General features: G+C 49.1%; 1 protein-coding gene across 1 annotated transcript in view; it reads right to left on the bottom strand.

Annotated features, from left to right (window-relative positions):
• The window catches only part of INTS3 (integrator complex subunit 3), a 40,592-nt gene that overhangs the window by 11,618 nt on the left and 14,883 nt on the right, over positions 1 to 14,091 (bottom strand). Inside the window, exons 4-9 of the mRNA XM_049782206.1 lie at positions 10,022 to 10,135; positions 9,811 to 9,895; positions 7,530 to 7,596; positions 4,790 to 4,934; positions 3,932 to 4,061; positions 444 to 541 (exon numbers count right to left, since the gene is read on the bottom strand). Of these exons, the coding sequence (XP_049638163.1) occupies positions 444 to 541; positions 3,932 to 4,061; positions 4,790 to 4,934; positions 7,530 to 7,596; positions 9,811 to 9,895; positions 10,022 to 10,135 (639 nt within the window). The remainder of the gene's footprint in view (positions 1 to 443; positions 542 to 3,931; positions 4,062 to 4,789; positions 4,935 to 7,529; positions 7,597 to 9,810; positions 9,896 to 10,021; positions 10,136 to 14,091) is intronic.

Raw genomic sequence — 14,091 nt, 5'->3', positions numbered from 1 at the left:
TCCCCCATGTCCTGCCAGAATGATTCTTTGAGCACAGAGCCAGAAGTAAGTCAGAAGTAAGTGGAACACCCCCCCCCCCAACAAAAACAACAACAAACAAACAAGAATTTCTCACTCAAGATTCTTGGAAAGAGGGAGTTTCAGGGAGATGCATGTCTGACACATTCCCCAAGCAATTCTGCCAGAATTCAACCAGGCTTGGAGATCAAGTACACAGCTCCCTTCACACTCCCTTTATAAATTGTACTCACTGAGTGACTATTTATCTGCAGCCATCACTGGTTTATTTATTGGCTGTCTCAGAAAGACCAAAAGGGTGGCTTGGAGAGGCCTCATTTTCACCAGCATCGCAGCCTCAGCCCTACAGCTGCTCACAGGAGTTGCAGGTCCGAGGTAGCTGCCCACCCAAAGCTTGATACCTCTCCGTTGCTGCAGCTGCTTACCCGGGATGTCATGAAGAGGAGCTTCGTCTCCATATCTGGGGTTAGACGACATGCTAGAAATTTCCGGGATGTTCTTGACTGGAGAAGCTGAAGGATACCTACACCAAATATGGAAAGGGAGAAAAAGAACAGGGTTGAAACAATAGTACAGTGCATAGGGTATTTGCCTTTTACACACAGCTAGCCTGGGTTTGATCCCCATCACAACATATGGTTCCCCCAAGCCCTGCCAGAAGTGATCGATCCCTGAGTCCGGAGCAGGGACTAGGCTCTGAGCAGCACCCAGTGCAGCCCTCTGTGGCCCCCTTCAAAGAAAAGTGAAGAGTCTAAGAACCAGGACAGAGTTAAAGAGCTTGGCTTACTTAATCTCCAGCACCACACATGATCCCAGGTTCTTACGGGAGTGATCCCTGAGTGCAACCAGCTGTGACTCCCCAACCCCCTCTCCCAACCCCAAAACAACAACAAAAATAAAGAGTAAGAGGGGTGAGAAACCCGTTTTTAGTCTTACGGGAAAGTTTTAAGACAAGACCAAGGGCCACAAACATGACTTCAGGTGGAGCACATTCCTTACAGTTCACTAAGGTTTAGTTCTAGGTTTGACGCTTGGCATCACACATAACCAGGAAGTCAAGCACAAGAGCAATCAGGGCTCCCAACTATCTATCACCTGCTCTCCTCTGCTCCAACCACCCACCATCAATTCTCTATGTCTCCTGGCCTTTCCAGAGTCCCCTACTAACATTCTTCAACTGGCAACAAGTGGAAAATTTAGAGGGCTCACTGCCATGTTAACACAACAGCTAACTCCATAGACCACACTAGTCTTGGATGAGATGCCAGCCAAGCTATTAAAATGCATGGGTACACCAGTCTTGTGACTGAAAAATCTGAAGCAACTTTAAGAGAGAAGTGTGCCAGGTCTGTTTTCCTGGCAAGCTGTACCCACATCCCACATTCACTGCCAGGCCAATGGCCCAACCTCCCTACTCCGCCACTAATCTCTGCAGACACTGAACACGGCCCAACCTCCCTACTCCGCCACTAATCTCTGCAAACACTGAAAACACACACACACACACACACTTCCTACAGGTACTCTGTTTTGGCGGCTAGAAACTTTGGGGTCTTCTTGGAGTGAGGGTAGTAGCTACCTCTCCCTACCCCTCTCTATTTCCAGAAGCCCTGGCAGCTTTCTTTCCCCAGACACATTCCACAGTCCCTGCCATGGAAGCCCATCATCCCAGACCTTGGAATTCCTGGAGCACGCAGCCACATATGCAGCCACACAATACATCCAAATTCCTAATTTGGAGGAACACACCAAATGAGGTGTGAAAGTAACATAAAAGCCACCGAAGCGTGGGGCTGAAGCAATGGTGCAGTGGTAGGGCATTTGCCTTGCACGCGGCTGACCCAGGGCAAACAATGGTTCAATTCTCTGGCATCCCATATGGTCCCACAAGCCAGGAGAGATTTCTGAGCACAGAGCCAGGAGTAACCCTTGAGCGTCACCAGGTGTGGCCCTCCCGCCCCCAAAAAAAGCCACCTAATTCAATGAACAAAACAACACAAGAGCCGGAGTGGTAGCACAGTAGTAGGTCGTTTGCCTTGCACGTGGCTAACCCAGGACGGTTGCAGGCATCCCATATGGTCCCCAGAGCCAAGAGCAATTTCTGAGCACAGGGTCAGGAGAAACCCCTGACTGCTACCGGGTGTGACCCCCCCCAGAAAGCAACAATCCCAACACAGAATGTTCAACTAACAACAAACAGTTTAGTAAACCTTAATGACCCCATTGTGAGATATAAAAAATTTCAGAAAATTTGGGGCCAAAGAGATAAGCATGGAGGTAAGATGTTTGCCTTGCATGCAGAAGGATGGTGATTCAAAACCTGGCATCCCACATGGTCCCTGAGCCTGCCAGGAGCGATTTCTGAGCATAGAACCAGGAGTAACTACTGAGCGCTGCTAGGTGTGACCCAAAAACAAAAACAAAACAATTTTTCAGAAAATTTTTTACTAAATATTTTTTCAATAATTCCATCATCATTTTGTTGTAACAAGCAATATATAGTCAATTATTTTGTTTACCAAGGTGTTAGGCTCAGAGGTTGGTGGAGAACTGGAGACAGACAACAGTGGAGGAAATGTTACACTGGTGGAGGGATTAGTGCTGGAACATTGAAGGCCAGAAACAACGATCGATCAATCAATCGATCGATCGATAGATAGAGATAGATATGTATATAGTATATAGTATATATATAGTATATACATATCTATCTATCATCTATCTATCTATCTATCTATCTATCTATCTATCTATCTATCTATCTATCTATCTATCTATCTATCTATCTATCTACCTACCTACCTACCTACCTATTGGTTATATTGGTTTTTGGGTCACACTCGGCAGTGCACAGGGGTTACACCTGGCTCTACACTCAGAAATCGCTCCTGGCAGGCTCAGGGGACCATATGGGATGCAGGGATTCGAACCACCGTCCTTTTGCATGCAAGGCAAACATCTTACCTCCATGCTATCTCTCCAGCCCCAGAAACAACTATATTATGAAAAACTTTGTAAACCAGTGTTTAAATAAACTTAATAAAAAATTTAAAAAGTCAGAAGGCAAGTATGGGGGCCCGAGCCTCTCCTCTTGCTCTTGCCCATCTCATCTCTAGGTCCTGGGTGCTATTGTGGCATAAGCTCGAACTCTGGAGTCAGGCAGACCCAAATCCAAATCCTGCCTTGGACACTCATTAGCTGTGTGGCCTTAGGCAAATCTTCCTCCCAAACTCCTGTTGTTCCTTTGCAAATAATGTAAGTAAAATATCCTTTCTCACTGTAAGGTTCTGAGGAGTCAACATGTTAGCAGACACCTACCACAGACTCAGCGTGAGGCAGAGTGGGGCCTCTGTTCCCTTCACTTTTTTTTTTTTTGTTCCCTTCACTTTTACTCCCCAGCTTCTACGTGACCATCCTCACAAGGTCTGTGTGCACGTGGTGCTGCAGTAAGAAGAGCAAAGCACAGTCACCCTCTCAGGCCAGAAGGAGGCCCCTGGGAGGGGCAAGAACAGTGGGAAGGAACCCTGCAGGGAGGAAATAGTGACTCCCTCTCCACAGAGGGCTGTGGAATGTCCCCTAGCCTCAGTGGGTCCTTGGACTTCTCCAGGGAGAAAGCCTTCCCTCACAAGGTGAATTCCAGCCCTCCTCTTCCAGCCAACCTTGGCTCCACTGTTCCATTGGCCATCAGCTCACCTCTGTCAGGAAAGGAGGTTTACTGCCTGCTGGGTGAGGCTACCTGGCCTTCATATCCAGCCACCCGAGGCACGGTACCTGGTGGAGTCTGGCCCATCTCAGCTGTCACTGGCAGTGTCTGGCCCATCTCAGCCCCCTGTGGCAGCAGAAGCCTCACTTCTCCCTGCCCACCCTTGTCCAGATTGCCTGCCCACCTATGGAGCCAGCTGTGCCTGCTCACCTGTGAACTGTGGGCTCAAGGCCTGAGGGTTGTGAATGATATCTTTCCACAGCAGCTCAAATTCTGGGATCCGGGCAACGTTCTGGAGCAGCCTGACAAGGTCCCGGCCAATCATCAAACATTCCATGAACTAGATTGGGGTGTAGGTAGGGGAGACAGGAAAGAGAATGAAGACATGGATTGTTTACCTGCTAGATGGAAGGCAAAGGGATAGCTGTATCGGGCGCTGGAAGAGACTATGATTCCTGGGACCAGGGCTTGACGCCAAGCTGTGCAGAGGAGGATTGGTTGGAAGCTGACATCTATTCTCCAGCATGCGATGAACTGCTGCAGGCCTGCTGGCCTTGACAGCAACCAAGACCCTTTTCCTCCCAGAACTGCCAACCCAGGCAAGGGAATGAAGAGTCTATGAGGGTCAGATTGGCAAGCTGAATCCCAGCTACCTTTTGCCAGCTTAGCTGGCTCCACAGACTACTGTGGTAAAAAAGGGCTTTCTCCCAGCCCATATGGTCCACCAAGCACAGCCAGGAGTAATTCCTGGGTACAGAGCCAGGAGAAATTCCTGGACATCACAGGGCGTGGCCCAAATACAAAAACAGACAAATGAAAACAAAAAACCTAGAGCACTGTTCTAGGACTTCTCTCTCTTGGCAGCTCTAAGGTAGACAATTAACAATACTCTTGACCACAGAAACGCTCCATTAGACCAGGGGGTGCGTGGGTACCGTAACAGGAGCACACAGGACAATGTATCATAGCTGAGGGATCCTGGCAACAGCCCAGCACATAGCACCTTACTTGCCCTTTTTGACTCAGTTCACCCACAAAGTCTGTGCAGGGGTCCCATTTCATCCTCACCCGCTCCCGAAGCAGGGAGATGCAAAAGTCCACCTCCTTCTGCCGCAGGGCCTGGAGCTGAGCGGTGCCGTGGTGGTCGACGATAAGGCGGAGGTAAGTATAGATGGTCATGGCAATGAGGATGCTGCTCTTCAGCACCCACTCCCTGCAGAGGAAGAGGAACAGTGGCACTGGGGTGCCCCCATACCTGCTCCCCTCCTATTTACCCCACTCTTGCCTCCGGCACACCAGTCCTGCCTGATGCCCAGCATCTGAAGAAGTTCTTAGGGCGCTGACTGTTCAGTCCTGCTGTCGTCAGTCACATACTGTGGCACCCCAGAAAGTGTCTCTACTACAGAGCTGCTTGGCTTCTAACAGCATTGGCCTGCTGGTGGCCAGGTTAGAACACAGCACTGCCTTATAAGAGTCCCAAGTTCAAAGGCGGTTCCCATCAGAGCAAGCCCTACACACTACCAGGGCTCCAAAATAAGAAATAAATACTAGGGCCGGAGAGATAGCATGGAGGTAAGGCGTTTGCCTTGCATGCAGAAGGACGGTGGTTCGAATCCCGGCATCCCATATGGTCCCCCAAGCCTGCCAGGAGCAATTTCTGAGTGTAGAGCCAGGAGAAACCCTGAGCACTGCCGGGTGTGACCCCCCCACCAAAACAAAACAAAACGAAAGGAATAATTACTAGAATAAGAGAGAAATCTGGCCACTGGTTTATCCAAACATTTACTCTTTTGTGCCCAGTACTGTGTGATCCGAGGGACAAAAATTAGCCAAAGCTTCTCCTGAGCTCAGACTTTTGGCAGGTGAGAATTTTATCACTGAACAACTCAGGCATGAGTTCAAGACTTTTGGGAAAAATATTAGGTCAGCGGTCCTCGGTAAGCTGTCTTTAAAACAAGGCTGAAGAAGCTGGGGGACCACCACACTCCCTTTACTTCGGAAGCTTTGTGAGTCCTTGCAGCTGGCCTCAGCCCTTTAGAACAATGTCACCTGCCTTAACTAGAAAAAAACAACACACGAAAACAACCAAAACCAGCGTGATTTCAGATGTCAGAGTCCATTTCCCTTGTCTCCCAGGGACAAGCACTAATGAAGAATTGTGTGCTCCTCATTGTATGTAAAAGGGGTAGAAAAGAAAGATGGGGGGTGGAGGTGTGTGTGTGTCCAGAACCAAAGACTCCAAGTGTCCAAATCAATCAGGACTGCTTCTTGCTACCAGGCAAAATGCCAGTGAGCCCATGGTGTCCCTGCAGGGAAGCGGGAGGCAGGGGAAGAACAGGGAGAATCTAATTAACCCAACCAGGCCACACACTGACTCCGGAAAGTGCGGACGCAACTAATGAGACTGTGGCCTTTCCTGTCACTGAGCAGGCTCCCTTCCCCCACCTGCTGCTTTTTAATGACACAGCCGAGAAACACTGGAAGGGTGGAGGGTAGACAGGGACAGCTTGATCCTTCCAGGCACTCTGGTGGCACAAGCTGTAGGCTTCTGAGGGTGACAGGAGGGAAGGTGGGGCTCTTGTCTGATCCATGGAGACTATGGACTGGTGTTGCTCAAAGAAAGGGCAGCTGGCTCTGAGGAGGCGGCGGCAGAAGGCAAGTAAAAAAGGCTGCTGAGGAAGCAGAAGAGGGGGCCGGGCGGTGGCGCTAAAGGTAAGGTGCCTGCTTTGCCTGCGCTAGCCTTGGATGGACCGCAGTTCGATCCCCCCGGTGTCCCATATGGTCCCCCGAGCCAGGAGCAACTTCTGAGCGCATAGCCAGGAGTAACCCCTGAGCGTTACTGGGTGTGGCCCAAAAAACCAAAAAAAAAAAAAAAAAAAAAAAAAAAAAAAAAAAAAGGAAGCAGAAGAGGGTAAGGTATCCAAATAGTAAGCTAGGCCAATGGTGGAGGAAAAGAGTAAAGAAAAAGGACTCCAGAGACAGAAAGGCTGGGAGGGAGAGAGCCCTAGCCAGTGGCAGCATAGCCCTGCAAGGCCAGTTCAAAGCACCAGGTGGCGCTGCCTACACACCTGGCACTGCTCACTCAGCAGGAACAGGGCACCCTGGAGGAACTTCAACACCCTCACTCCTGCCACAAGTGAGGCGCCTTGACCAGAGACAGATTCATAAACCAGACAACAGGAAGACAGAGGCCGCAGGGTAGAGAGGAAAGGTTCATGCCCAAACAAGTGCGGATGTGGAACAGGGATCTAATTCCTAGTCCTTTTCTTTGAGAGGAAGGGAAAGAACCAGTCAGAAAACTCAGCATAGCCTCCAACCCCAGCTGGCTCCTGAGCAGTTGTTAGCTCTCTCTACCACGGGGCCTTGGAGCTAGAGCTGCAAACTCCAGCAGGAGGCTGGAGTCACTCATGAAGGGAACCGGGTTAGATGGAGAGGCTCGGAAGGCAGAAAGGGGTACCAAGCCAGGACAGGGTGGTTGGCTGGCCTCACTCTGCTGAGCTCATTCGGTCCCCACCTCCCACTAAAGATAAACATTCCAAAGAGGTCTGGATCAAAAATAAACCCTTATCAGATGGAACCAGTTTTTCCTGGGCTCTGAGATATTTTAGCAAAGACCTTCTTTCCCACTCCTGCACTCCTTAGGTCACACATACCAGGACAACGATTGCTTCACTTGCTTTCCCCATCCCATCATGTTCCCTAGAAGTTAAGGTATCAGGGGGTGTGGGGGATACCTCCATGGCCTTCCCACAGTGTTCTACCCCACAAGTCCCCCCATGGCCAGGATCTGGCTCACGCCATGCCCTACCTCTGCTCCGTCAGGATATCCAGAACACTCTCTGCCAGCCAGATATTTTTCGCTGTAATATCCCCACCTAATTTCAAAGGGAAAAAAAAAAAAAAAACAACAAGAGGATCAGAACATCTCTGATCAGGACTCAGATCCTCAGGCCACAAATACAATACCCATTTTTACCCACCCCACTGCTCATCCAGTGAGCCCATCACCAATTCTGAGTGTTGGAGAAACAGGAAAAACAGATGGAAAAAAAATAGTCCTGTGCTGTGTTAAGGGGTGTGTGTGCTGTGTTAAGGTGTGTGTGTGTGTGTCTGTGTGTGTGTGTAAGGGGTGTATGTGTGTGTAAGGGGTGTGTGTGTGCTGTGTTAAGGGGTGTGTGTGTGTTTGTGTGTGTGTCCTGTGCTGTGTTAAGGGGTGTGTGTGCTGTGTTAAGGGGTGTGTGTGTGTGCGTGCGTGCTTGGGAGACCATGTGGAATGAAAAAAAATAGTCCTGTGCTGTGTTAAGGGTGTGTGTGTGTGTGTGTGTGCGCGCACGCGCGCGTGCTTGGGAGACCATATGGAATGCCGTGGATTAAAACTAGGGTCAGCCGCAAGCAAGACAAGTGTACTCCCCCTGTGCTCTTTCCAGCCCTGAAATGGAGTGCTAAGGGAAGAAGGCAGGAAAAGCACACGTGTGGGAATTGGGAGACAGTGGTGCTTTCCCTGAACACAGCTGACCTGGGCCTGAACCCCAACACTGCATATGGTTCAGGAGTGATCCCTGAGTACCTTTTCGTAAGATCCAATAAACAATAAAGAAAAATGTCATGGGTAGAGGATGACATCTCAGACAGGGTCTAAGTAGTGGTGGCTTCCCAGAGCCCAGTGCCTGGGAGTACCAAATTCCACAGACTCCTAACAGGATAAGGGTTTCTGTGTCTAAGGACCCCATGGCTTGCTATGGAACTTCCAAGGCAGCATGAATGTAAGGCAATGCCTGGCTCACATCTCAAGAGGAAAATGCATGCTAGGAGAAAAGATAAAGGTAGGCAGCACAGAGCTGTGCCCAGTTTCAAATTTAAAAATTCAAAGTTCAGGGACCAGAACGATGGCGCAGCAGTAAGATGTTTGCCTTGCACATGGCTGACCCAGGATAGACTGTAGTTCAATCTCCTGGCATTCCAAATGATCCCCCAAGCCAGGAGCAATTTCTGAGCGCACAGCCAGGAATAACCCTTGAGTGTTACCGGGTGTGGCCCTAAAAATAAAAATTCAAAGTTCACACATCCCTTGGATAAAGGTTTACAACAAACATCAAAACAAGAATATGAGGATTTGTATAAAATCTCAAAGAAGAGGCTTAGAGTTCCACTGGCCAAGTACCAGCTTTGCATAAGGCAGGTCCTGGTTCAAGGCCAGGCACAGCACAAGGGTCAGCCCCAACCACCTCCTCCAGGTGTAACCCACAACCCTCCACCCCCGAAAAAAAAAAACACCAAAAGGGTCAGAGAGATAGCATAGCAGTAGGGAGTTTGCCTTGCACGCAGCCGATCCAGGATGGACGGTGGTTCGAATCCCAGCATCCCATATGGTCCCCCATGCCTGCCAGGAGTGATTTCTGAGCACAGGGCCAGGGTTAACCCGAATGCTGCAGAGTGTGACCCCCAAAAACAAAACTTAAAGCAGCAGCAAAGCCCAATGGGTAATGCAGACACAGGCATGGTCATTTAAAAACAAATTCATGTGATCCTCGGAGTGAAAGAAGAGTGGACCGGCCTCTCCGATATTCAGTGGCTCAGGTAAGTGTCTCCAGCAACACAATGAAGATACTCGCAGCTCCCGTCAGGGCTTACTTGGTAACACAGTTCATCCCCCAGACTGGCCACCATCAGGTGTCACCATCACAAGGGAGCAGGGGCTTGAAGACACGGGTAGGAACCAGGAAGAGACCTGGGCTTCTAAAAGAATCATATGACAGGAACTGATGATTTGCCCTTATCTTCCTCACCATTCTTTCCAGATCCTTCCTGGGTCAATATGCCCTATGGCCCAGGGGAAAAACTGGTTGAAATAGGCCAATAACTCTAGGCTGAGCCCTGAGTGTGGCAGGCAGGAAGAAAAGGCAAGTCTTAAGAGTCTCACTAAGCCCTTGGGACTCCCATTTTCTCCTGCAACTAATGTGGCTAGAGGACATGTGCACCAGAAGAAAGAAGAAAACAACCCAGGAACGAAGTCTCTTGCTCACATAAGCCCTCACTTCTACCCAAACTGAGCTCTGGTCCCACTTGTTAGCGCTCTCAGTCAGACTCACCAGCAATCTGCTTCATAAATGTCATGCAAACACCATCGGCTCCCAGAACCCCACTCTTCACCAGCTCCCGCACCAACCACACCAGCTGAAGGGAACAGAAAGACAGATGATGGGAGAGACAAAGAGCCTGGTGGGGAGGCTGACACAGCAGCCACCCCACCGTAGCCTCTGCAGTGTCTGAACTGGATCATGTTTGTCTTTGTGTTCCTACCTGAGTCCGGCAGGTATCCTGTAACTTCAAGTACTTCTCCATGAGTATCTGGTTGATTTTGTTCAGGACAATATTCATGCCATCACGACTCACCAGAGCCAAGTCCCGGTAACACTGTGGGAAAGGAAGCTCATGAGCAGCTGGGAAGCTGAGGGCCAACTCCATGAAGACCTCAGAAGCCCCACTCACCCCAGCAGTTCATTTCAGTCCCACTGGGTCCCCAGGGGAGCTGGTCTGTTCTGGTATCCTCCCACAGGCACCTCCATGCTGTAGCACCCAGGCCTAGCCACATAAGATGAAGCGACTGAGTCACTCTAAAGAGGAAGAAGCAAAGGCTCAAGTTCTGCCCCATCCTCTGGCTCCCTGCTTCAGGAGGGCCGCTGCTGCTTGATGCCACACTGAGCAGAACCAGGTGGCAGCTGTCTGCTTTTCATCTGTTAGGAAAAGGTCATGGCAGAATGTGTTCGTTTGAAGAGGCCAGAAATGTTCCCAAAGAGGTTTTAGGACTGGTACTGCCCCAGCCAGATGAGGCAAAAGGGCTGTGAGAACTAGTGACAATGGAGTCAGGACCAAACTACATTTCATCAATTTTTTTTTCTTTTCATTTTGTTTTTGGGCCATACCTGGCAGTTACTCCAGGGGTTACTCCTGATTCTGCTATCAGGAAATTACTCCTGGCAGGCTCAGGGAACCATATGGGATGCCAGATACCCAATCCAAGTCAGTCACAGTCAAGGCTAGCGCCTTACCTGCTGTCCTGTCCTATCACTCCAGCCTACTCTCTTCCCTCACTTCTTTCTACATAAGATCCAATAAAAACTATTTCATTACATGTGCTGATCAGGTTCAATATCCAGCATCCCATGTGGTTGGTTCCTCAAGCCTGCCAGGAGGGATTCCTGAGAGTAGAGTCAGGAATAATTCCTGAGCAGTGTGGCAAAAAACAAAACAAACCAAACCCAAAACTATTTTGCTTCACACACACACACAAAAAAAAAAAAAAAAAAAAAAAAATTGAAGAAAGAGATGAGAAATTCTCATTCTAATTCCAGCTAGGGTGAGGACTGGGGCTCCAAATTATAAACAAGGGAACAAGACAGAGATAAGGGGACCCAGTAAACAGCTGCCAAACTGCTGCTGGTGAATGCTGGAGCTGCTCCTGAGGCATGAGTCACCATGTAGGGACAAGATGTGGGGAGGCAGAGGAAAACCTGCATTGGGCTGAGCATTGACAATGTTGATCAGAAATCACTGACTGGCCAGGCTGGAGCAGAGGCCGGGAAATGGGAATCACATGTGACCTCCAAGCAGGGCAGAACTCTGGGAGCTCAGGAGCTGCAGACAGTAGGTCTGTCTGTCTGTAACTGGGGCCTCTCCAACCTTAGTGACATCCAGCACACAGGCCTAGTGCTGCAAGTTTTCCCACTGCCAAAGGAGGTGTGCACTGACTGGGCAAGAGAAGGAGAAGCAGAATCCACAAGGAGAGGAAAGGTGGCAAGAGGGTATGGCAGACATGTGAGGCTGTGACAAGCTGCTCTATTTTCAGCTCTCCTAGGCTCTCTCTGACCAATTGTTTCTAAAACTAAGAGAAGGGCCTAGACTAAAACTGCCAACTATCCGAAGTCCCTTCTTTTCTCCTAGTCCCTCTGCTGACAACTACAGCCTGCACAGAGCAAAGCTTCAGCTTAACCAGCTTAGCCCCCTCTACTTCCTCACCACAGGCCCCATCAGGCCTGTTCTATTGACTCAGTTCAGGTATCAGACAAGACAGAAACCCTAAAAAGAGAATCTACTGGAATAGCTGATGAGAAGACAGATGCAGCAAAGAAGGTATGAATGGAACAGGGCGCACTTGTGCAGAGGTCCGTCTGTGACCACCCCCCACAGCAGCTTCTCTCCCCTCACCTCTCTCCTTATCCTTGCCTGAGAGGGAAGGACTCAGCAAACACATCCCTTCTCTCTGGGCCCACTCCCACCTCGAGGCCTGTGAAGATGCCAGAGCAACCCAATCTCTACTCAAGCCAGGGTTTCTGCTTCAGAAGAGGAATCAGACCCAAACAGACCCTTAGAAACTTTCCCTTTGCTTCAAACTGGAGTCACCAGATCTCTCCAATATCCCAGAGCTGCATTTTTGCTCTAGAAAAGCATTTCACGAGATCATCCCCCTTCTAGGGAGAAGGGTCAAAGAAGCAGGAAGAAAGCACCGACTCCTCCCCACTGGGAACGGGGCGTGGTCTTTCACTCAGGAAGAATTCTAGACTCCCCGAAGCCTGCAATCAAGTCCTCATGTCCTTCCATGTCCTTACCTGTACCCACTTTATCTGGATGTGTCTGACTAAAAAGCAGGGAATCTGTTTGGAATACACCTTCAACTAGCAAACAACAGTGCAGCTGTTAACCAGCCCAGAGGTCCAAGGAAAGGGCCTGAGCCTGAGCTGTCGACCTGCCTACTCTAGATGAGCCCATTCATGATGCAATGAACATTTATAATGCAGAGTGTGGGGACCTCTCATGCCATCAAGAGCCAGAGACAGCCCACACCACTGTGCCCTTCACTGATTTTATTGATTTATTAATTTTATTGATTTTATTGATTTACCCATGCCTAGCCAATTGGATCTCAACCAAAACAAGCAAATTAAAAAAGACAGCAGGCAAGACAACTGCAGCACTGAGATGACTGCATGAGATTTGATTTATTTGTAAAAATCTATGCAAGAAAAAACAAACCTTATTTTGGTGGTGGTGGATTGACCATACCTGGCAGTGCTTAGGACTTACATACTCCTGACTCTTTGTTTTTTTTTTTTTTTAGGGCAGTCATACCTGGCAACGCTCAGGGGTTACTCCTGGCTCTATGCTCAGAAATCACTCCTGGCAGTGCTTTGGGGACCATATGGGGTGCCAGGGATAGAACACAGGTTGGCTGCATTCAAGGAAAACTGTCCTACTCACTGTACTATCCCTTTGGGCCAGAGGAAATAAAGGACCAATTCAATCCCTTATCACTACCTCTGCCACAATTAAGTTGAGGAACCAGAGAGAGAAGAAGGGCTAAGACATTTATTTGCCTTGGAGAGGTTCTGATAGTACAGTAGGTAAGTGCTTATCTTGTACACACAAACCTGGGCTCGATTCGTGGTACCCTATAAGATCCCCTACGCTCCATTAGGAGTGATCCCTGAGTGCAGAGTCAGATGTAAGCCCTGAACACCAGCAGGTATGACCCAAAAAAGAGTCAACAGGTCCTATGAAGGCTCGAGATACAGAGCATGCCTGTTCACCTCCACACTCCCTCTGTGCAGGGAAAGGCCAATGAGAAGTGAATCTTCCCCACTACCAGTCCTTTTCTGCCCGTGTCAGATGGGGAGTTAGTGCTAGAAAGCAGACAAGTACTTGTAGGACATCTGTCAAGGCTCAAAGGACACAGAATTGGTGGGATGGAGAAGTCTGCAACAGCAAAAACTACCACTTTATGAAGTGGGGGTAAACAAAACCCAAAGAGAGCCTCCTGTACTCTTCCTCAGTTTGAAGAAAAGACCTGCTGAAACCCTCTCAAATAAAGGATACTTTTTTTATGGTCAATCAATTTTTAATACTTTGAGAAATTTCTTTAAAAAATAAATAAAATCGGGCCCGGAGAGATAGCTCAGCGGCGTTTGCCTTGCAAGCAGCCGATCCAGGACCAAACGTGGTTGGTTCGAATCCCGGTGTCCCATATGGTCCCCCGTGCCTGCCAGGAGCTATTTCTGAGCAGACAGCCAGGAGCAACCTCTGAGCACCGCCGGGTGTGGCCCAAAAGCCAAATAAATAAATAAATAAATAAATAAATAAATAAATAAAATCAGGGCCCGTGAGGTGGCACTAGAGGTAAGGTGTCTGCCTTGCAAGCGCTAACCAAGGAAGGACCGCGGTTCGATCCCTTGGTGTCCCATATGGTCTCCCCAAGTCAGGGGCAATTTCTGAGTGCTTAGCCAGGAGTAACCCCCGAGCATCAAATGGGTGTGGCCCGAAAAACCAAAAAAATAAATCTTTAATAGGATCACCATGAGATACACAATCGCAAAGTT

Source organism: Suncus etruscus, chromosome 10 (assembly GCF_024139225.1).
Source record: "Suncus etruscus isolate mSunEtr1 chromosome 10, mSunEtr1.pri.cur, whole genome shotgun sequence".
Taxonomy (NCBI): Eukaryota; Metazoa; Chordata; class Mammalia; order Eulipotyphla; family Soricidae; genus Suncus; species Suncus etruscus.
Note: the sequence above shows the minus strand (reverse complement) of the source record. Positions and strands in the feature narration are given on the sequence as shown.